General features: G+C 41.5%; 1 protein-coding gene across 1 annotated transcript in view; it reads left to right on the top strand.

Annotated features, from left to right (window-relative positions):
- PLEKHG4B (pleckstrin homology and RhoGEF domain containing G4B) overlaps nt 1-24,562 on the top strand; it is a 132,040-nt gene that overhangs the window by 90,094 nt on the left and 17,384 nt on the right. The window contains exons 15-22 of the mRNA XM_074945162.1: nt 6,350-6,602; nt 13,850-13,939; nt 14,056-14,280; nt 14,607-14,777; nt 16,152-16,332; nt 20,742-20,858; nt 21,295-21,564; nt 22,278-22,492. Of these exons, the coding sequence (XP_074801263.1) occupies nt 6,350-6,602; nt 13,850-13,939; nt 14,056-14,280; nt 14,607-14,777; nt 16,152-16,332; nt 20,742-20,858; nt 21,295-21,564; nt 22,278-22,492 (1,522 nt within the window). The remainder of the gene's footprint in view (nt 1-6,349; nt 6,603-13,849; nt 13,940-14,055; nt 14,281-14,606; nt 14,778-16,151; nt 16,333-20,741; nt 20,859-21,294; nt 21,565-22,277; nt 22,493-24,562) is intronic.

Raw genomic sequence — 24,562 nt, forward strand, 5'->3', positions numbered from 1 at the left:
TATACAGACCACTAGTGAGATCTCATCTGGAATACTGTGTACAACTCTGGTCTCCCATGTTTAAGAAAGATTAACTCAAACTGGAACAGGTGCAGAGAAGGGCTACTAGGATGATCAGAGGAATGGAAAACCTACCTTATGAGAGGAGACTCAAAGAGTTTGGCTTGTTTAGCCTAGCCAAGCAAAGGCTGAGGGGAGATACGTTTTCTCTCTATAAATACGTGGGAGGGATGGGAATTATTCAAGTGCCAATACGGACACAAGAACAAATGGATATAAACTGGCCATCAATAAGTTTAGGTTCAAAATTAGATGAAGGTTTTGAACCATCAGAGGAATTAAGTTCTGGAACAGCCTCCCAAGGGGAGTAGTGGGGGCAAAAAACCTAACGGTCTTCAAGTCTGAGCTTGACAAGTTTATGGAGGGGATGGTCTAATGAAACTGCCTGCAATGGTATGTAGCAAATCTGTGACTGCTAGTAGCAAAAATCCCCAATGGCCAGTGATGGGACACAAGATGTGGGACACAAGATGGGACACAAGGCTCTGAGTTACTACAGAGAATTTTTTCCCAGGTGTCTGGCTGGTGGGCCTTGCCGACATGTTCAGGGTACAACTGATTGCCATATTTGGGGTGAAGGAATTTCCCCCTGCTCAGATTGGCAGACCAGGGAGGGGGAGGGGTTGCCTTCCGCCGCAGCATTGGGCACGGGTCACTTGCAGGCTTAAACTAGTGTAAATGGTGGATTCTCTGTAACTTGAAGTCTTCAGATCATGATTTGAGAACTTCAGTAAAAGCCACAGGTTATGGGTCTATTTACAGGAGTGGGTGGATGAGGTACAGTGGCCTGCAATGTGCAGGAGGTCAAACTAGATGATCATGGTTAGGGCCCTACCAAATTCAGAGTCCATTTTTGTCAATTTCACAGTCATAGGATTCTTAAAATCATAAATTTCATGATTTCAGCTATTTGAATCTAAAATTTCAGGGTGTTGTAATTGTAGGGGTCCTGACCCAAAAAGGAGATGTGGGGGGGGGGAGGACAGGACAGGGCAGGGGGGTTTGCAAGGTTATTGTAGAGGGGGTTGCAGTACTGCTACCCTTACTTCTGCGCTGCTGCTGGCAGCGGTGCTGCCTTCAAAGCTGGGCAGCTGGAGAGCGGCAGCTGCTGGCCGGGAGCCCAGCTCGAAAGGCAGAGCCGCCGCCAGCAGCAGTGCAGAAGTAAGGATGGCATGGCATGGTGTTGCCACCCTTACTTCTGCTCTGCTGCTTGCAAAGCTGGGCCCTCAGTCAGCAGCCTCCACTCTCCGACCGCCCAGCTCTGAAGGCAGCAGCACAGAAGTAAGGGTGGCATGGTATGGTGTGGCCTCCCTTACTTCTGCACTGCCGCTGGCAGAGCGCCGCTTTCAGAGCTGGGCGCCTGGCCAACAGTCACTGCTTCCAGCCACCCCGCTCAGAAGGCCGAGCAGAAGTAAGGGTGGCAATACTGCAACTCCCCTCAAATAACCTTGTGACCCTCCTGCAACTCCCTTTTGGGTCAGGACCCCCAACTGGAGAAATGCTGGTCTCCCCTGTGAAATCTGTACAGTATAGAGTTAAAGCACACAAAAGACCAGATTTCACGATGGGAGACCAGATTTCAAGGTCCGTGATGTGTTTTTCATGGCCGTGAATTTGGTAGGGCCCTAATCATGATGGTCCCTTCTGACCTTAAAGTCTGAGTCTAACTTTACTCATTGTGAGCAGTCCCACTGAAAATCAATAGGACTTATTCAGAGGGCATAATGTTGAACATGTGTGTAAATCTGTTCAGGATTGAGGCCTTGGCCTAGTATGAAAAGAAATGTTTCCATATTTTTTTCAATATTAATGTGTTGGGATTTTTGGATTTAAATGTTTCCCTCCAGTTTTGGAAAACCAACCCATTGTGCTATTACTTAAGAGTCGGAAATTGAAACTAACGAAAGGTTTCATTTTCCAAGCTGAATGAAGTGCATATTGTAATCACACCACACAGTTAAAAGTGAATTAGATTTTTTTAAAAAATTTTAATTTTAATAATCTGACTAACCATGGTAAAGAACTGCTTTAAATATATTATTTTTATCTTGACAGTGTTCCATAAGGAAATGACCACTAAAATAATTTGTTTTTCTTTAAGATAAAGTATATTTGTAATAGAGTTGCTGACAGAATATTAAGAAAATACAGATAAACATCATTTACAAATTCAGAGGGAATTTAAACACTGTCTTCTGCTCCAATTTGAAGTTCTTAAATTTCACTATTTTTTTTTCTGTCAGACTTACTTTTGTCTCTCTCTCTCTCTCTCTCACATACACACACACACACACACACACTCTCTCTCTCTCTCTTTCTCTCTCTCTCTCTCTCAAGATTATCCCAGTTAGTGCCAAAAAAAAAAGGTTAAAAGGAAGACCAAAGTTTGACTGCTTCTAAAGAAGTAAACTGAAATCAAAATCTATGATTAATCTACCTACATTTTAATAATCTTGTACAAAAAAAGGAAAAAAACTAACTTTGTGTGTGTGCCTGAACAGAGCTCAAGATTTATGTTTAAGTTTTTTAAAAGTCCAGCTGTTTATATTTGTTGTCTAGTAATTGAGGGCCAGAATCTGATACTCTTACACACACTGAGTAACACCATACTCTGCAAGCAATCCCACTGAAGCCAGTGGTATTACTTATGGAGTAAGGTGGTATTCAATTTGAGTAAGAATATCAGAATGTGTCCCATAGCAGTTCATAAATAATCATACATTTTGTTTATAGTATCTGTGTATTATAGCTTTCAAGGGGTCCAATTCAGCAAACCATCTTTATTCAGCAAAAAACTTAAGCAGATGGTTAAATCCCATTGATTTAAAGATCTTGAAGTTAAGCACTTGCTTAATTGTGTTTACTGAATCGTAATGTTACCATCAATTTGTTCAATAGAGGAAGAATGGACATCCTGTGTGATCTTTCTTGCACAGAAATTGGTGTTTTTAAAAAAGTCTGTTTGGTTTCCATTTTTTTAATCTGTAAATGCTGCTTTTAAACAGTCCAAAACACACTGTGCAAACTGAATTATGTACTTTCCTCTTTTAAAACATATGTACACTGACTTTTAGTAGTTGCAAAAAAAAATCCAATACAATCAAAATAGTTTGTTGTTTTATTTGACTTTACTCGTTTCATAAAAAAGAAGTTAACTTTGGAATGGCTCCACTTTTCCATAATGCCTTTTTATAAAATTAGGATTCTTTATTTTTCCACATTTAAGCCCCAATCTTGCAGACATTTAAATCCATGCAAATTTGGGTACTTATCTCCAGACAAAACTCCTTAATTTGATTATCTAATTATTCTAGACCAAGTCATGGGACCACAGACTTTTATAGTATTTCACCAGGCTCAGCGGTTTAATGGGAGTTTACAAAAACTGCACCCAATCCTGCAAACAGATGTGAGAAAAGTTAGTCCAGTAGAACCACTGCAGTCAATGGCATTTATCAGATCAGTCATTTTTATTCACATTTGCAGGATTAGGATTAGGATTTGCAGGATTAGGTCTGCTAAAAGTTTTTTTTTTTAATGCATTTGTATTGGATTATGTATTTATTAAAGCATAAAAAGATAAAGTTTTGCTTATGATTTTCAACTCCGGAATGCCATGAGTTACAATATGGTCTTCATTTCCTTATGAAAAAGTCCTTTAGAATTTAATAGGGACAAAATTTTATAGATTTGTATTGGTTATCTTAAAACCTACCACAGTTAATAAATACTGGCATACTTTTTGTAAGATTTTTTTTATTTTTGATTATCCTATAGAATTCTATTGGAAGTATTTAATTTTTCTATTAAATTATATAGGACTTTTCCATGAAGGGTGAGGCAGAGTACAATGTAGTGATTCAAGAGTGAGGCTGAATATGGACTTGTGAGTCTTGATTTTCCTGTCATTTACATGAGTTTCACTTTTTTAGGGATACTCCTTATTTACACTGGTATAAATTAGTGGGGAATGAAGGACTTAGGTTCTAGTCCCAGCTCTCCACTGACTCAGTGTGTCACCGTGGGCTGTCTGCTTGGCACCTGTGCAGTAGTGCCAATCCCAACCATTCAAAAACCATGAGTCAAGCCCCAAAATACATAAGCTTGGCTTACAAATCATGAGGTTTTTAAAATGTGGGGTCCATTATTTACCTTCTTGCATTTGTTGAGCTTTTGGGGGGGGTCATGCTCTCTAGCTTTTCTCTGCAGCCAGGAGAGCTAGAAATGTATTTATTAAAAAATCTCAAGATTCTCATGTGTTCACCTGACTCCAGGTGCTGGAGCTTTAAGAAAAACAGCAAATATCATGGAAGTCAAGATAAAAATCTTGAGAGTTGACAATGCTGCTTCTAAAGAGGCCAGCCACAACCTGTCCCTTAAATTTTTTGTGATTCTGATTACTCATAGGTGGAGTTGGTTTGAACATTGCAAAATGTGAAGCTTTCAACAGAATTTTTTATGAAAATTTGAATTTTGATGAAAAATGAACTAATTTTTTTCACAAAAACTGTCATTAAAATGTCCTGTTTTTCATCCAGCTGTAAAGATGGGCAAACTAACGCTTCTTTCACAAAGTTTTTGTGCAGCTTACTTAATGTTTGCAAAACACTTTCTGACCTCCTTTCTCCCTCTGGTGAGAAATGGGAGAAAAGAGGTCACAGTGTAATGCTTTGAGATCCCTGGATGAAAGGCACTATAGAAGTGCAAAATATCATTATTTTATTATGGGACTAGAGATGGGCCTGGACTACAACATTTAGGTCCGAATCCAGATTTTTTTCCCACCTCACTTAAAGCTTGTGGTTGTCCAGATCTGGGATTTCGTTCGGTGTTTGATCCAAGTTATTGGCCATAGAATTCAGACACAAATCTGGATTTGGATTCAACACCCCAAATTCAAGGATTTTCAGATCTAGGGTTTAAGATTCAAGCTCATCTCTAATCTTGACACTAAAGAGCTACTGTAAGATGCATGTCCCTTTTTGGACAGGAAATCCTGACTGAAGTTATTCTAGTTCGCCTCTTTGATGAAGGTTTAAGAGCTAGCCAATTTGGTAAAGGGAAAAAATTCATAATATAAATAGTTATGTCCCCCCAGCTGATGGAATTGTTAGTATGTCACCTCAGATGCCATTAAAACAATTTAATAAATAAAAAAGTTCTCCATATTGTCATCAGCTATGTCCACCTCATTAAATCAAGTTTATTCAGCAGCATTTCCCATCATGATGAATCTACTATAATGGTTGGGTTTTGTTTGATTTGTTATGTTAGAAGTAAAGATTAAAATCTGTTCCTGTCATTGTTAACCATCCAAAAATGTTTCTACTATTTTTAAGTTGTTTATTGAAATTATTGTAGGAATGTTAATATGAAAAAGAAAAAAACTTAGTTATTATGAAGTCAAACTTGCTCTATCTTGTATTATCAGAAGTTCAGATAGCTTCAATTCCTTGCAAATAAAGTATCCTAGTAAATGAAATCTCACAGAAAATAACATTTTTCTATACTTTATTTCTATGCTATATTTTATTTCTCAACCACATGGTCTATGAATGAAAATACACCTTTTTCCTTAAAGAAATTGTTTGCTTCTATGTTGTCAAATGTTTAATGTTCATCAGAAATTGTCTTTTTTTGCAAACTGATTGCTTCCTCAGTTTGCCGTGTTTTTCCTGAATGCAAATCTTCCTGTAATGCTCGAACTGGTCACATTTTAATCTTTCAGAACTGAACATGCTTTCTCAGTGGGAGCTCATATTGTGTCAGAGGATATATTGTTTAGGGAAACTCATGAGAATTTAGCTATATGTTAGTTTATCATCCCAGGAATGTTGCTCTGTTTCCAAACAGAATGCAGGAATGGAAAAGGTCATGACACTTTTGCAAATGCAATAGAAAGTTCTTTAATATAATGAAAAAGTCTTTCCAGAGCGCAAACTTCTTTCTTTCTTTTCTGGCTGCTTAGCTGTTACACTACAGCTGCTGTAGACTGTTGTAAACCAAATTCTGTCCTCTGGTATGCCCACGTAACTCCACTGAAGTCAGTGAGAGTCCGCCATTGTAACTGGGGGCAAAATTTGCTCCTGAGACAAGAGCAAAAAAACCGGAAAGATCTGTTGCTATAATGATAAACAACTTAGCTGCCAGTGCTACAGTGTGATTTCCTCAAAGGACAGGTAAAAATGAGCCAAATAATGCAAATAAGCAAAGACAGTCACTCAGTATTCAGTGGTTACACATTGTCATAATTTGTCACTGTTCAAAACAGCTGTTCTGTGTCTTCCAGCAGCAAAGTGCAACATATAATGGATGAAATGATCACAACAGAAAGGGAATATGTTAGATCCTTAGGATATATCATCGACAACTATTTTCCAGAAATGGAAAGAATCGATTTACCTCAGGATTTGCGAGGGAAGCGGAATATTATCTTTGGGAACCTGGAGAAGCTTTATGATTTCCATTGCCAGTATTTTCTAAAAGAGCTGGAACACTGCAGAGACTTCCCACTGCGTGTCAGCCACTGTTTTCTCAGACATGTAAGTCCCATTTCCAAAGAAGGGTGGATTCTTAGAATCAGATATTTTGAGTTAATCACAGATCCTATGACAGAGTAAATCATGTCACTTACCTTTTTTATGTTTCTCATAGTGTGAATGATCTAGATGTCCTGTGACGAATGTTTACTGTTGTCTGTGTATGTGTCCTGCTGTCTTCTCTCAGAGACTTGTACATATACCCCTAGGTCCTCACGCAGCTGCAGCTTTTGATATCTCAGAACGTGCTGGCTGGAATCTTTCTAAATTTGCTAGAAGTAATACTGCCTCTAAGTTTTCAGTTTTCTATAATTATATGTTTTCTATTAATTTTGTTTCCTATTATGAACCAATGCACAGGTGCTCTTATAACATCATTTGCAATCATACTGGGAAAGTACCTAGTGTCATCTGATCACCCTAATGTCAACAAGTGAATTGGGACGAGGGGGGCTGACATTTTTTTCAAGAGGAAACTAATCTTAAATTCCACAATCTCACCTTATTGACAGTAATTTTCTTACAATAGACAAAGCATCAAATTGCCGCTTACACATCTGCTCTGACGTGTGAACCACACCCGCTGAATATAGCCGACATTTAACCAGAGAAAAGATGGTGTTATGTGCTCTCTGTGTATAATGTGTACACAGAGGGATGTGTATTGGATGACACAGGTCTGTCCCTATGGGGGTGCGAGGCCCAGGGCAGAAGTGATGGATTCATCTCTTCCGGGACCGACTGCGCCGGCCAATCATACCAGCCCGCGGGGACCCCCAAAGCGCGGGGCCTGGAGCGGTCGCCCTACCCAAGGGACGGCTCTGGGATGGCAGAAGGATAGTTCTGCATATACCAGGCTGGTCTGATGCGTGACTTGTGGTTTTGGGTATCAGGCTCCAGCATTCCACTCGTAGTTTAATTGTGGTACATGAACATTTCCCCTCAGCTAATCAGATGTGTCTGGACAGAAAAATAAATTTAAAATATTACATTTAAAAGCACTAACATTTTGCTGTTTGGAAATGGCTTGTTGGGCCTCCTTCGCTGTGTGCCTAATTCTGACCCTCTCCTAGTAGGGAGTTCAGGGCACATCCCTTCTTTCAACGTATGGGGAGTCTGCGTCAGCACAACTGATCCAGAGGATGGCGCAGCCATTGTGGAAAGGGGCATAGAGTGTCTGAAATGGTGCTGGTCTATTGTCAGGACCTGAGGAACCACTGATGTGGGTGGGGAGGTCATGCGAGTGAGCATGTCATTACCTTCCTGAGAGGCCCTGTGTGGACCAGGCCCCTCGCTCCCCTGCAGAAATCTCAGTATGGCGCTAACACAGGGCAGAGAAAGGGGGAGGGCTTTAGCAACATATGGCAGGGTTGCAGGGGCATGCGATTAATTTTTCTGAAGGGAAGGTCCATCTTTCAGAAGTTTGGGAAAAACGGATTAAAGGTCAATTTTTGCTGTTGGGATAAGTAGAATGGGCCTGGGGATCAGGATTTCCTTATAAAATGTTTTCAAAGATGTATCTTTGCATATTACGTTGTTTTAAAGTTGGCTTAACTTATAATTCCATCAAAAATAATGTTAATCGAATGCTACGGTGACAAGGCAAGCACTTGAACATCAGGAAATGACTGTTATGGTCAGAAATTCCTCAACATTTGACTGTTGTGCCAGACACCACCGGAATGTCCTACTCCACACACCTTAGGAGTTTTACAGGAGAAGACAGTTCTGCACATATTACAAGCTGGTCAATTTTTGGTACACAGATACGTAGGGGATGTGAAACCCCTACCTCATTCACTGCACATCTTACTTAACCACGCATACCTGTGCAGTTCAGCCTTTCTTAGCCATGCATTCAAGTTTAGCAAGATAATCTGTGTAAAATGTATTGTACGTCCAGGTAAAGTGATTTAAATGAGTCGTAACAAGGAAAAATATATAACAGTTTTCACCAGAACATACAAAGGTACTTCTCAAACAACACTATTGCCATTTCAACTTTATACTGGTCATTTCAGTGTTACCAGTGTTAAAAAAAATAGGTCATTTTTACAATGGGAAAAGCTTTTTTATTTTCATTTTCCACATATGGCAAAACACTGGAATAATTTTTGCTCAGACTTTCCAAACATGTTCATTTTGAAGTGGACACCGTAATATCAGCCTAAAAACCAAAAGTGACTGGGAGCTGGGGAGGGGGGAAAGGCAGACAGGGCAGAATAGAAATGCTTTTATGCAACTTTTAACTATAGTGGTCATGGTTACTCTCACTATAATGAACTATTTTTCCCTACCTTTTTAACCACTTGGCCATCATCAGTCATGATTCTGTGGTCCTGAGTGCTCATATACAATGGTTAAGTAGAGAGTACTGTAATATAAGGCTGGATACTTTTAAGTGAATAATTGTTGCAGTAGCAGCCCAGGGTTCAAGGGGTTTAAAATCTTTCCCATTGCTTGCTCCTGCATTTCTTTGTATTTTGTCTGTCCCCTTCTCCCATTTTGAAAAGCATATCTTAACAAATACTGTCTTATTGTTTGTGATTCACATTAATTGAACATTATTCTTCGGTTTTTTTATTATATCTTACACAACTTTTGCCCCACTGTTATATTCCATAATAGCCATCTTTGTCTGAACCACATATCCTCAGATGTTGCTTTACAGCAGAAGCAGATAGGTTTCTGTCTGTCTATTTTCGCTTTCTAAACCTGCTTCACTTTAATAAATTCCCATAGTGTCTATTGAAGCCATTTCTGGCATGCGATAATTGTGTCAAAGCAACGTTAAAAGAAATTGGAAAATGAACAATAATGGCTTGAAAAACACATCCAATTTCACATGGTGTTTCTTTACTCTTTCCTAATGACTCTGTGTATCCAGTATTAACCACAAAAGAAAATTCCAACCCTGACAATAAATGATTGATTAAATAGCCCACTGTGTTTTAAGTAAGGAGATGATCTGAAAAGGGAATCACTTTTGTTGTGAATGCTTAATGTAGGCCCCGCACCTGGAGCAACAGCTGTGATTTTTTCCTATTGACTAGGATGAAAAAGTCAGGATTTTATTACTTTCTCACCATACCAGAGTGTTGAGGATTAATTTGTGTTTGTAAAGTGGAAAAGCATTCTATGCTGTATGCGCTATTACTGACAAAGGAGCAAGTTATTCTATTCCTCATCCCCTTTGCAATGCATACTACCTCTAGTTTTCTAGAACATACATTACAGAGGATAGGTGGGATGTAATAACCTGGCTGTCAGGCCACTGTAGCACTTGGCGTATTTAGTGTTGTTCATGTCTAATGGGCTTTACAAACACTGGAAGACTAACTCTTTGGGCCAGACTCTGACCTTCGGAAGTGACTCCTTCTAGGACCCTGTTGCTTGTGCTCAGCTTGCAGACGTTCCCCAGCATGGATGTGTCAGTCCTTGATATTTACTTTGTCCATAACGCCCGGTTAGTAGGTTGGGGGATGCTGGTAGATAAGAAAGAAATTTGCTGTGGTGACCTATTCTCTGCTCTAGGAGACGGCGCCCTGGACTCACATTCTTTCAGGCTGCATTTTGCACATAGTGCCCTTTTCTGCTCAAGGCCTGGGTGAGAGAGAGAGAGAGAGAGATTGCTTTAGTGCTCATTACTAGACACCATTAGTATGAAAGTGGTAGTCGTTTACTGATGCCTCAGACCCTTTTGAAAGTTCTGGGCCATAGCAGGGTGGACAATTTGAATGATAGTTCCTTGGGCTGAGATCTGAGTTTTCTTTCGCTTTGTGGAGGAAAGGGATAGCTTTGTTGATTCTGTGTGTGTGTAGGGTTGGATGGGTGAGGCAACTTCAATAACCAGGTCAGTCTTTTCTCAGTCTGGTGACACACAAGAAGTTGCTCCTTTCCTGTTTCTCCCGCTCCCGTCTTCATCCTTGAGCATATGCTGTACCGTTCCCTTCGGCCCATATCCTGTGTTTGCCAGATATCCGGCCTGCACATGAAGAGCTTGTTTGTTTGTTCTCCTGGGTTGTCTGAAGGGAGCAAATACCAGTGTGCCACTTACAATGCGGTTGGTTTGTTGGGGAAGTTGGGCAAGAGTGTTTTGTAGCACTGCCCTTCCAAATGACTCTCCCAGCGTGCTCGTTGTTTCGTGAGTGCAGGCACAAGGGAACCATGACATGTTCTTCTGCTTGTAGCTGGTACTCAGCAGCATCAGATTGTCTTTGACTCATATGTCCCGCTGTTCAGCTGAGTAGTGGTTTGGGGCTGTGTTCCAGTACTTGGATGAAAAGCAAGCCTCTTCGCTCTTGCCAGTCCCACCACTCAACTAACTGGCAGTTTTCACTCATACTCTGTTAATCTGCTTGTGAGCCATCACCAAGCCCAGAGGAAGGGGACCTGCCCTTGCTCCCCATGTTCTTGAGAATTACACTTGAGGGAGTAATGCAGGGGAGCCTGGAGTGGGAGTTATAACCCTAAACTTCATACAGTTTCTTTATTGCTGGGGCTGCCACCTTATATGTTAGCTGTTTCAGGAGATAGAGAGGCTTATATTGTTCTTCTAATTCTGTGGGCTCCAGCAGAGGATTTCAGGGATCAAACTGTCTCCAGCTCATATAGGCTTCCGCATTTTCTCTCTTCGTTATCCTGTTCTCATACTAGGAATAACAAAATAAAAGGAGGAAGACTCTTGTAAAGATTAGGACAAAGGACGGCCTTTCATTGATGGGGTTTTTATCAAAAAATAAATATATTCATGAGGCATTTTTTCAAAATTTTCTGTTTTGGTTTTTTTTTAAGAAAAAATGAAAAGCTAAAACCAAAGATGTTTTTGGTTTTCAAACTCAAACTTATTTTACCTGCCTTCGGCTTTTTTTTTTTTACCCCCCCCCCCCCTTTTTCAGTGTCAAAATGGAAAAAAGGGAAAGATGGAGAAACAGAAAAAAGAGGAGGAAGAAACCTGGAAAACTGAAAAATTGATCTTCTTTTGACAGGAATTTTGCCTGAGAACGTGTTATAGAACCTGATCATTCATAACTGAATTCCTTTATTATTCGATGGATAAAGCGGGGGAAGCACAATTGTGCTGTATTTTTATAACTACTGTATTGTATCAACACAAAGCTATCTGAAGAACTATTCTACAATATCAGGCAAAAATCAGAGGCTGGCTAATAATCTAGGTTTATTTTTTCTTAGAAAAGAAAACCAACATTTACTTATTGGTTGCTTGCTTGGATTGTATTATGAGGGGAAGATCTGTTTGTTTATCCTTAGATGATTTGTTTGGGTCCTGTTAGTTTAAAGGAAGGAAGAAGATAATTTGTTTAATAAGAAGGAAAACAAACATATGAAGTGAAAAAGATTGTTTATTTCAGTGTTCCGAGGCAATGGGAAAATAGTGATCTCGCCTGATCTTTTTATAACTTCCAATCCATTGGGAAGCTTCCCTCATGTCCAGGGAATTTAAAAGGGAATCTTTTCGTATGCTTTAATACCATTCAGTTATTGGAGAAGATTTCATTCTGTCCTAAAGACTAGACTGGGCACAATGCTATCTAGATATCGATCTATACCACACTCAGCACTGGGACCTGGAGCCCAGATTCACATAGGGACTTAGGTGCTGCAACACTGAGCGTCATAATGCATAACTTTTAGGCACCTAGAAAATCTCAGGAACAACACTGCTATTCACAAAGGCCAGCACACTAGATAAGGAGCCACCTAAGCTAGCCAATGGGAGATGCTGAGAACACGAGTGTGTCCTATGCCCTGACCCTCTCATGGAGATAAGCACCTAAGTCAGGGCCTCAAGGAGGTGCCTATTTCTGCTAGCAATTCATGAATGGGAGTCAGGTGGCTTGGGCACCTAGAGTATTTCTTTTGAGAATGAGTATGGGTACGTCTACACTACATTTTAAATCTCACGGCAGCGAGTTCCAGAGCATCTTCAGTCTTGGGCTTGTGGGGCTTGTGCTCCGGCACTAAAAATAGCAGTTTAGATGCTGTGGCTTGTGCTGGCGCTCAAGCTCTGAAGCCCAAGCCACTGCCCAGCTTCAGAGCTCAATCCCGAATGTCTAGAGCAGCTGTTTTTAGTGTGGCACCACAATCCCGAGTCTGAAGCCCCAGGCGCTGAGATTCGTTGCTGCAAGTTTTAAAATGCAGTGTAGACGTTCCCTTAGGTGCCTGCCTAGCTCCAGGCAAACGGCCGGAGGAGGAGGTGCTACCCACCTTATAACTTTTAGCCCAGTGGTTAGCGCACTTGCCTGAGAGGCAGGAGACTTCTGTTCAAATCCTTTCTCCCCCTCGGGTGGGGCGGGGGGGGCGGGAATTGAACATGGGTCCACATCTCAGGCAAGTGCTCTAACCCCTGCGCTAAAAGTTATAAGGTGGTAACTGCCGTCACCATCTCCTCCAGCTAGATTTGGAATGGGACCCGATCTGGTAGGCAGCCTTTGAGCACACGTATCAGATCAGGTGCTGCATGCGAATTAGGCAAGCCAGCTCCTGTCTTCTGCAATTTGTGATTGCTCTGGGGCTTAGATGGGAGAAAAGTGCTCAGACACCTAGAGGGAGGCAGCAGTGCGCATGCCCAGAGGAAGAAACTTGAGCACTGAGGGAACTTTTAACCTGAAAATTTAGACACCAAATGACTTTAAGCACCTACGGGGTTTGGTGGGAGTTTGGGGAATCGTAGTGGAGCCTAAAACTGGGATTTAGGTGCCTAGGTACCTTTGTGACCCCACCAACTGGAGGTCCTTACAAGTTCTAAAGGGTCTAAATTAACTCTAGCATACAGCAGGAAACACTTTCTCATGTGAGCAGCCCTTACTCACATGAATGATCCTGACAAAGTCATTGGGTCAACTCACATGAGTTGCCAATATTGTTTAAAGTCAGCCTGGCTGATTGAGCATTTAGATACTGTAATGAAAGGTGCTCTAGAAATACCTACAATAGACAGATAGTTGAAACAGATGAATTTTGCAAATTGTTTGATCTGGAAGAGCTGTAAATTATAGAGAACTAAATCTCCTAAATGAATGGTCCTTGGATATCCATTGCCGAAGTGTGTCTCGATTATAGCACCTCCTGCAGCTTTGGATTGGAATGCATCCATTGTGGGGGGAGGGGGGTGTTATAATCTGTACGTGATTTCTGTACAAAACTGTCTGATGCTAAATGGAGAAGGAATTGATTGCTGGAGAAACAGAAAATAACAAGGAATAACACCTTTTCCTATACTTTTTCAGGAAGAACAGTTTGGAATGTATGCGTTATACAGCAAGAACAAACCACAATCGGATGCTTTGCTTACAAGCCATGGAAATGCATTCTTTAAAGTAATTACTATCCAGCTTCTTATTTAATGTGAATTGTGTGAACACCGCTCACTGCTGTGTGTACTTTTATGCAGTATATCAAATATTGTTTATACATACCTTTAATATTCCCACAGAATAAACAACAGGATTTGGGTGATAAGATGGATCTGGCTTCCTATCTGCTGAAGCCTATTCAAAGAATGAGCAAATATGCTCTTCTTCTAAAAGATATGATCAAAGAGTGCACTAAGACCCAGGAGCAGGAGCTCAATGATCTCAGGGCAGCTGAAGAAATGGTGAAATTCCAGCTTCGCCATGGAAACGACTTACTTGCTATGGATGCCATTAGAGGGTGTGATGTAAGCATTTTTCAATCCTTCCTTTATTTTTCAAATATCCCCTTGGCTTTGCTGCTGCAGTTTTCATTTAAAGACAGAAAGTTGTTAAGAGGCAGATTATTTTATTTTATTATATTATATATATGCTGTAGCGCCTAGGAGCCCTAGTCGTGGACCAGGACCCCTTGTGCCAGGCGCTGTACAAATATAGAGCAAGAAGACGGTCCATGGCCAAAAGAGCATACAATCTATGTGACATAATGCCCTTCCCCCATTCTTCCTTGGACTGCACAAAATCAGCCCAGCCTTCCCTTATCTTTAGTAGCATTGTCATTTTCTCCAATCAGGTCAATCTGAAAGAACAAGGACAGCTGAGATGTCAAGATGAGTTTATTGTTTGCTGTGGAAGAAAGAAGTATTTGAGACATGTCTTCCTTTTTGAAGACCTCATCTTGTTTAGCAAAACAAAAAAGATTGATGGGGGATATGACATCTATATGTACAAACAGTCATTCAAGGTAAATGTAATCCTGCTGTAATGTTTTGGAAAGCATGTACAATGCAGCATGCCTCCTGCCATCTGCTTAGTATTCTGCATGGAGAGGAACCCCATCTGTTTGACAATGGCAGGTGACGGATCACAGTTCCATTGCACGTTACATTTCAAGTAGTTTGTATGTGTTTTTTAAAAGTTGGAAGAAATGAGAGAGACAGAAACTGATGAGTTTCAGAGTAACAGTCGTGTTAGTCTGTATTCGCAAAAAGAAAAGGAGTACTTGTGGCACCTTAGAGACTGACCAATTTATCTGAGCATAAGCTTTCGTGAGCTATAGCTCACTTCATCGGATGCATACTGTGGAAAGTGTAGAAGATCTTTTTATACACACAAAGCATGAAAAAATACCTCCCCCCACCCCACTCTCCCGCTGGTAACAGCTTATCTAAAGTGATCACTCTCCTTACAATGTGTATGATAATCAAGTTGGGCCATTTCCAGCACAAATCCAGGTTTTGTTCCCCCCCCCCCCCAAACCCACTCTCCCGCTGGTAATAGCTTATTTAAAGTGATCACTCTCCTTACAATGTGTATGATAATCAAGGTGCCACAAGTACTCCTTTTTCTTTTTGAGAAACCGATGAGTAAAATGAGCAAAACATGTCTGTGTGTATATACACTGTATCATAAGTGCATGTGTGTTTTGCTGGAGAGGACTCATGGGAAATCAGGTGTTTCTTGTAGAAATAATTATTTTTAACATTTCTTTCATTACAAGAAGAAATGCCTGATATGTAGTTATGACCTCTCGGTCACCATGCTGACTACAGATTTGTACCTCTCAGTCTTGAGAGGTGTATGTGTGTGAAGCCAGGGTTTGCAACTACCCTTGTTGGCAACAGCAGATATATGAAAATTCACCAAAGCATGTGCTTAACTTTTTAAGTATATGCTGACCTGTGTTGTTGAACTGAGGCAATATATAGAGCATTCACCCTGCATACTAGACCCCAAGGGGCAGATCCTCAGCTGGTATAAGTTGAACTGTGACAGCATCCACTAGCTGAAGATCTGCCCCCAGATATTCAGCTTCAACTCAATTCACTGCAGTCCTCTGAACTTTTGAGGATGCTGTGCTTCTCCTAGAGATTAACACTGCCAGCTCCATGCTGCTCTTACAGAGAGATCACATGGGCAATCTAGAGTGCTGACTCTTGGGATATTGAAAATTCAAACAGAAATATTTACAGCTTTGTGTACAGTTGTACTACCAAGGAATCAAGGTGAAGACATTTTTCTACCATCATAGAATGAGCAATGCAAAGAATTTCACTTCATCAGTTTGTTATAAATGTTTCCATGCACTTGAACGTGTGATTTTTTAATATGATTTTAGACGGCTGAGATTGGGATGACAGAGAATGTTGGAGACAGTGGTCTACGGTTTGAAATCTGGTTTAGAAGGAGGAGGAAATCCCAGGACACGTACATCCTTCAAGCCAACTCAACAGAAGTTAAAATTGCTTGGACCAGTATCATAGGAAGGATTCTTTGGAGACAAGCTCTGAGAAACCGAGGTACACCAACTATTTAATTCAGAAAGAGAGTGAAGGGTTTAGCAGTCTACTCCTTGTAGTTCTATAAAGGCAAGTCAAACAATCACATTAGGTGACCCTTTTATGTCTGCAGTCACCAAAGACTTCAATTTTAAAAAAGCAACCGGAAAACAGCTTCTGCAAACAGCACTCCTAAAACAATTACAGCACAATAAAGTTGTTTCTCTACAATTAGCAGGCTTTGGGAGGGCCCCTTGGATATGTTGCTAACACTGTGGGCAAACCTAGTTTTTAAACACTGGATTTTTTATTGCTTATTACAATGATCTGTAACCCACTCACTCCTCTTTTTGTCATATGACTGCAGAGGTGTTAACAGGCCACTCTATCTTGAATGGTCTCTCAGAACAATCTGTTCCACCTTGCATTTTGCTGTGATGCTGGGGGGGTTCCTTTCCCAGCCCTGAAGGAGAGCTCTGTGTAGCTCGAAAGCTTGTCTCTCTCACCAACTGAAATTGGTCCAGTAAAAGATATTACCTCACCCACCTTGTCTCTCTACTATCCTGGGACCAATACCGCTACAGCTATACTGTCTACACTTACTGGTGGTAAGTATGGAACATATACCCCCTGGGAAACCTATGTGGAATACACACTTGGTTTTCAGTCTTGCCACAGTAAGTAGCACTGCTTCTTACAAGTGCAGCTAATAGTGCTTAAAAGTGAGCTCCAGAAGAAAAAAAATTGGATTGCTGTCCTTTCTTGGTTTGGTTTTGTTTTAAGGGGCATGAGTAAGACCTTTTTGTTTTGTTCATCAGACATGCAGGGTGGTAAAGAGCTCTCCTCATTCATTTTAATGTTAGAAATATCAGTACAGGGAGCTCTGGTCTTTTCTGGTTTTGTTACAGGACTCTTCAGAAGCTCCACATGTGAATTGTGAGCTTTCTCAGCCCTTATTTGAAGGACAAATTAAATCTTTAACCAATACCTTTTTTGAACCAACTTCTGTGGGTGAGAGACGCTTTCAAGCTTCGACAGCGCTCTTCTTCGGGTCTGGGAAATGTATTTAGCTGTGACACTCTGAGTACAGGGTTGAACAGATTGTTTAGCATAAGTAGTTATGGTAGACATAGTTATGGTATCTCTAACGTCATATTCCTACCATTTTGCAGTCATCCGTAGACAGAAAAATAGGGTAAACATTTCTAATGTAAAAATCAAACAGAAAGGAAAGGAAAGAAAAACAACAAAAAGGGAAACAAAAAGTTCTTACCTTTTAGGCTTTCTTTATACAGTACAACATAATGAAGAAAAGGGGATGATTTCCCCTCCCCCCCCCCCTTTTCAGGTTACTTTAAATTTAGCAGTTAAATACACGACTCAGAAAAAAGAAAATTAGAAAATAGTAACTTTGGGGCCGAATCCTATTTGGTGGTAAGCATTGCTGGGGAGATACTAACGTGTCGACTTTAACACATACTAGCCGGCCGATTTGAAGCTTTAACTCGGCCACTTTAATGCTGTTCTCTTTTTAAATCCTTTTCCTTTGTTCTTCTCTAGCCAATCACTTCAGAATTCCCCTCAGAAATTCCTAATTCACACCAAAAGAGAAGTAGCACAGAAAGTGACAGTAAACTCAGAAGTGACATGAAAGGAATAGATATGAACAAAGGAGGAGGGACATGGCATATTTATTCTAAATCCATCTGGGCGTTCCATGAATTAATGCTGGAGCTTCAGGACCTTTTCTCCTTCTGAGGAGTACTTGTAGCAACAGTGTCTTCTTAAGGATTTGGATGTTTCTAAGTTCTTATAAGATGGAAAGATTCTTGTACCTCTTTATTTTTGTTATTAAGGATGCTGTATATGTGTATGGTCAGCTTCAATTTGGCTCTGTTGTTTTGTAAATATCCCATCAAAGATCATGTGCCTGATTAATGGTGATTAACTATATTCTCAGATTCTTTTCATTACCTTAATGGGTTTTTAGAAGAATGGTTCCCAGCCTGTTTGAGAAACTCTGCTACCAGACTAAGACCTTGATGTACCAGCCAGTGCCTACCCCCTTCCGTTGAGCTGTGTGCGCTTTAACCCACAATTATTAGAGAAACAATACGTCCATTTTTACTGCAGACCTGGGGTCAGTTAATGACACCTAAGCTATTTAGACGAAAGCAGGGCTTAAATTCTCATAGATTATTTTGCGGAGCCTCCCACCCCCATCCCCCCAATATGCTATAAATCCTCCAGGGCCCAGCAGGCAGGGAGTGCCTCTGGCCTTCTGCCCTGCAGCAGGGTGGTGGGCTAGGGGCTTCTGCCCTGTGGAGCTGCAAGGCTCTGGGCTTCAGCTGCGGGGAGGGGGGTCGTGGAATGTATGTGTGCCAAGGCTCAGGGCACGCCAGGGCTCGGGAATTCAGCCCCACGGGAGGCACCAGGGCCTAGGACTTCAGTCCTGAGGGCGGGGCACTGGGGTGCCAGGGCTCCTTGTGGGTTTAAAAATATTTACTGGCACTCTACTCCAGATGGCTCCAGCTAAATTTAAGCCCTAGAAGAATGGGAAAATATCTGTGCACATTGAAAGCTTTGGACAAACTGAGCCTCTCTGCAGCAAGGCATTTGTTTTACATCATCAGGATAATCTCTAGGGAATTGGAAGCAAAGGCCTGAGAGAGATCACTGAGTGTGAGAAGTAAAGCCACTGAGAAAGGAGGGCTGATGGGCATAATTCCTGAGGCCTCTATGTGTTGGAGGGCCTGACCCTTCCCCCTGCGATGAAATTGAGTTCAGGAAAACTTCTGTTTCTGTTCCACTCTCTTTAAGACTGTGGCTTTGTACACACTGCAGCTTACATCAGTATAACTCATGTCACTCAGGGGTGTGGATAAGCCACCCCGCCTCCCCCGAGCATCGCAGGTTACACTGACCTAAGCGCCAATGTGAACAGCACTATGTCAGCGGGAGAACTTCTCAGTGGTGAGCAGCATAAGTGCACCACTGTAAGCTCTGTAGTGTATCCATAGCCTGAGTTGTTCTTTTTAGATTCAAGCTTTTTCAAGCTAATTTAGAGCTCGTGAAAGGTGCCAGCCAGCCCTGGAAGCCCAAGTTTTGCTTGAGTGCATCATGGACAGCAGCAAAGCTTGTTCCCCTACAATATGCCTCAGCCCTGTCCTGAGGGAGCACCCATGTTGGGAATACAAACAAGGCTCCCAATTAGTGCTAACCGCAATTGAGGTGTTTGTAATGGCAGGTGGTTTCTGCGTGGACCGGAGTGAGACTTCACTAACTCTTTTCACGTATGTCACTGAACAGCCCTCAGATAGTAATGAATGGCTTTTAGTTGCTACTTACATGAGCAGGATTTGAAATGCAGCCCTAAAAGACACTATCAGCCCCCTAAGAGTTAAATTGTGTCCAGCTGCTGAGCAAGAGCACAAAGAGGGGGAGTGTGCAAGAAGCCTTCCATGTCCCCTTTAATTTGTGCAATCACAGTCCCTGATCTCCTCCAATCACACAGACTGTTCTTTCCAAACTCCCCTTGGTGGGCAAACTGCCTCAAAGAGAGCAGGGACTGGCCAGGCCCAGAGAGGGGAGCATGCCACCCTAATTGAGTTGCATGCATAATAAAACAGTACCATAATATTCATGCAGCTCTGGTAGTCTCCATCCTTGGCACAAGCAACCATCCATCCTTAACAGAAGAAAAAGTTTAATAAGGGTAGATTCTCTGCCAAGAACCTTCAGTTAAGGGTGGGAAGATATTTGTACTGCTAGCCTCAAATTACTGTGTAAAACAGTCCTGACACTGAAGTTAACTTCCTAATATGGTGGCCTGGTGGCAATAGGCTTGGTGATTTGTGCTAGACATAAATGACATGCAGGTTCCATGGCTATATTTTTAGTAGGAGTGAAGTTATGAACTCTGCTTTGAATTGCAATGTATTTGACTGGTGTGGTGACTGGGGATGTTCTGAAACTGAGTCGTGTTCAATGGTGATGAAAACAATGATCATCCCATTTTCCCTCTAAAGAATTATTCTGTAATGTTTGAGGATGGTTGGAAAACAAATCTCACTTTGCCATTAGGAAAAAAAAACACGTACTGTTAAAAAGATTCAATAATAATAATGAAATGGGTCTGAGAGATAGCACCAGAGGAGATGGAACCATCCTTTACAATCCTCTAGTTTCCTTTACAACCCTCTAGTTACTTTACAAAAAATTAAGTCTGACCTGCTCAAGTTACCAGTGTCTGGCTGGCTCCAGAGCTAGAGTGTTTGCAGCTGATCAATGCTTTTCTCTCCTGTAGGGGGTCAGTAAGCTACTGCCGAGGGTACTGGAAAGAGGGAAATATTTTTGTTCTCCCATAGCAGCATAACTAAAACATCAAAGGAGTGGCTGATATTTTACACGTGTGCATTTCCCCACTTTAGAACTCAGAATGCAAGAAATGGTGTCAATGGGAATAGGCAATAAACCTTTCATGGATATCAAGCCCAGTGAAGCAGCCATAAGCGACCGAGCAATAGATTACATCATGAAGGGAACAGGTACTGTCTACTACTCACATTATGTTGCTGTTCTGCCTTCCCACTTGCCAGTCTGCTTGGACGATTGTCTTCATTAATTGTTTCACACTCTTTTTTTTTTAAAGTTTATTGTAACATATTTCCACAAAGAATTGATCTTACTTTTGTATCGGTGTAGTAGATTTAGTATCTTATTTCTGTTGTTAAGATCATGGAACTTCAGCAATACAGACCTCCAACTGTATTCAATCTCTCCTTGTCAGAAAATCTGGAGAGCACGGGGGCAGCTGCGGGCTGAACAAATGGACTTTCCTAAACTCAGTTCAATAACATTTTAATTCAAGTAGTAGAAGATTATTGAGCTAGCCAATCCTGCTTTATTTCTTGTTCAAAATAGCATTTTCCCCTTATTCACCTTGTTCCCTTCCAATGATCAAAGGTTCTTGTTTGCTTGTAGAATCAAGATCTCGAGCATCAGTAGCCGTGTCTTCATTTGACCACTCCACTCCATTTAAAAGGCCGCATTCCACTATCTCAAACAGTAGCACATCTTCCTCAAGCAGCCAGTCCTCTTCTTCCATTTTGGGATCACTGAACCTGCATGTGTATTCCAGCCCACCTCATCCAGGCTTATTAGGACCACCCTTCTACCACTGGTCATATGATATTAGAACCTGCATTGAGGAAGATGAACTGGAGCAGGAAACTGGCAGTCAGCCTTCAATGAGTGAGTGAATTTCAGCATCTGGATTAGAAGGGATTTGTAAGGATTTTGGACATGGCAGGTTGTTCTGGTTCTGATGTGTATCTCGATGGATTGACACACCCAGATGTGTAGAGGTACAATATGTTAGAGCTTTGTGATTTATGTCTTAAGCAGTACTTTTAGTCCCTCAAATTTATCACATTTCTAATTTTAGGTAGCAACAACCATGACAGCTCTTGCTGCTCTCTAGAGCCATGGCTGTCACCCAGGGTAGGATGTACAAGTAGTGCCTCTGCAAGTGGTTATCTTAAACTTTTTATTTTCAGAACTCTTTAAATACATGAACCAAATAAGGGAAACAATGGTGACACTGACTCCCACAGCACTGCGTTACTCCTTAGGCCTAGCTCCTTAGGGCTAGGAAATCTTAGCCTTCTTCTAAGCTTTTTGTGTGTGTCTGTGTGTGTGCGCGCCCCCTCAGTCCAATGGCCACACTGATGGAGAAGGCTATTAGGATGGTGGCTTTAATCAAGGAGGGTATATACATCTAAGGAGATTGTCTATCACTTTATAAAGAACTGGTTAGGCCACACTCAGAGTGTAGTGTTCAGTTTGGATCAGTAGAGTCCTAAAATATTAGACACTGGAAGATATAGAGTCTTTCAGTGTGTAAAGACTGTTGGACTACAGGCCTAGACAGAGTCTAACTTTGCATGCTTTCTTCCTGTTTATAGTCACAGAGAGTTCAGAATCATCCCAGTGCACTTCGGGTGAAAGTGTGAGTGGTTTTAGTTGCTCTGTTCATCCTGGATTGTCCCAGCTCTCTACAGAGACATTCTTGGATGAAGGTGCTTCAAATCCTGGCTCTAAACCTCCTTCCCTGTGCACATCTCCTGCTCTCCCTGAGAAGAATCCTAGATCAAAACACACCAACCAGTATGTCACAGCGGTAAGTATTTCACCTTTCAGCTCACAAGTCGTACAAAAAGCCTTCACTGATTTCACTTATAATGATTACCAATCATTTTACCAACATGGCAATACTGAACTAAGCTGTTTTCTAAGACCCTGCTTGTAGGGACTTGATCTGAGCATACGTCACATTGAACTCAGTAAGACGCTTACAGCCAAATTCTGCTGTCAGTTACACCCATGCAACCTACTGACTTCCTTTTGGTTGCATAATTGCAATGGTGACTCCAGTGGACTTGTATGGGGGTGAATGAGAGCAGGGTTTGGCCCTCAGTGTTGTACGTTTAAAATTAGGCATTTCTGACACCATTTTATAGCTGATGGATTTTAGAGTCTCTATTTTAGAAACAATTTATGTTCACAGGGGAAATCCATGCTTTTTCTTTTAACTTCTTGGTACAGTAAAAGGAGCTGAGTCTGTTCCCTGTCAGGCAAAGACCCACATCACAGAGCTAACACCACAGCTGGCCATGATTGCAGCCTCGTGGTGGCAGTTCCATCAGAGAGGACTGAATAGAGCTAGAGGCTGTATTACCCTTTCCTCCTGAGTGGAGGTGATCCCTGCAGGGCAATGCGCTATCAGTGTCTTTGGATAAACAAACAACTTCACGCTCCAGGGCTGTCGACCCAGCACCTTTCATCGGCAACTCTATTCACTTTAAAACCTTTTCCTGGTCCAAAGGCTGTTTTCAATTACAATTCTACTCTGAGTTCAGCAGAATGACTGTGACATACACTGGTGAAACTGAGAACAGAATTTGGCCCATATACACTAACTGCTCTGAACTGCCCGTGCATGAGAAGGTCAACATTTCTATTCTTTTTATTTAGGTAGAATGTATTTGTATTGGCCATACTCTGCTAGCATTCGTCATGTTGTACCTTATTCTGTAAATAGTCGTATTGATTTAATGGGGCTTCTTGTGGAGTAAGTCCCTACTCAGTGTAAATGTGGCAGAATCTGGCCTCATGAATTCGGAGTGAGCACTTAAAATAGGACAACACGAACAAATGAAGTGTCTCTTGCGCAATAATACTAGAGTAATAAAGCTGCATCTTGACAGTGGTGGCTAAAAGCAGCAGTTAATAAACAGCACTGGGATTGGCAGCTGTGCCTTCCTCTTGGCCTCCTGCTGTGAAAAGTCTCTTCAGTAGCCCTCGCAAAAGAATTTCAAGCGGCAGGAATATAACCAAGTCTAAATCCCCCAAAAGAAGCTCCCTCCTAAAACCCTGAGAATGAAACCCCAGTCTTTCTTGAACGCCTTGCTCTGACGTAGCCTGGCACCATAAAGAAAGCAGGGCTACAGTGCACCAGCTGCTTCTCACTCACACACTGAGTCAGTTATATGCAGGCTCTGCACTCCTCCCGGAAACTGTAATACCATGAAGTCTGGAGCCAACACCCATTTGAGAGTTGCAGGTGCCCTTCAAGTTAACCTCTGTAGACAAATAAAGTATAGAGCTTCCTACTGGTCAGCACTGCTGACAATATATTTGTTACAATAGAGGACAAAGGCTAGAGGATGCTGCCCAACAGGATGTACAGTCAGCAGAGTATCTCCAAGGTCCTAAATGTCACTTGATTACATGTCGAATTGAACAAAATTAGAGTTAGATCACAATGAATACTGGTAATAAATGTTGCCACAAGCAACAGTGATTTAAGGGCGAGGTTCACAAAGTGTATAACTTGTAAAGCTGAAGCAATTAGGAAGTAAAGTGCAGGGTGCTACTAAAGTTAGAATTAGTCAGAGCCATCCCCTTTTTAAGGCGCACGTCCCTTTTGCTTGAATACACAATAGTGTACTGTGTGATTTTATTTAATCTATAATGAAAATCCCTGTTTACTCAAGGACATTAATGACAACATGATCCCTTCTTGGATCCATGCAGGGCTGGTCCCATAGACAAATATCCAGGGGACCGTCCAGATTTCAATGGGGATAAATCAAATATATGATGTGTTAAGGATTTGATTAGCACAGGTGCAAATACGTACCTACTTTGCTTGTGCAAAGTTGGATTGGATGCTGGTGTACAAATTGGG

This window comes from Natator depressus, chromosome 2, assembly GCF_965152275.1.
Source record: "Natator depressus isolate rNatDep1 chromosome 2, rNatDep2.hap1, whole genome shotgun sequence".
In the NCBI taxonomy this organism is placed as follows: domain Eukaryota; kingdom Metazoa; phylum Chordata; order Testudines; family Cheloniidae; genus Natator; species Natator depressus.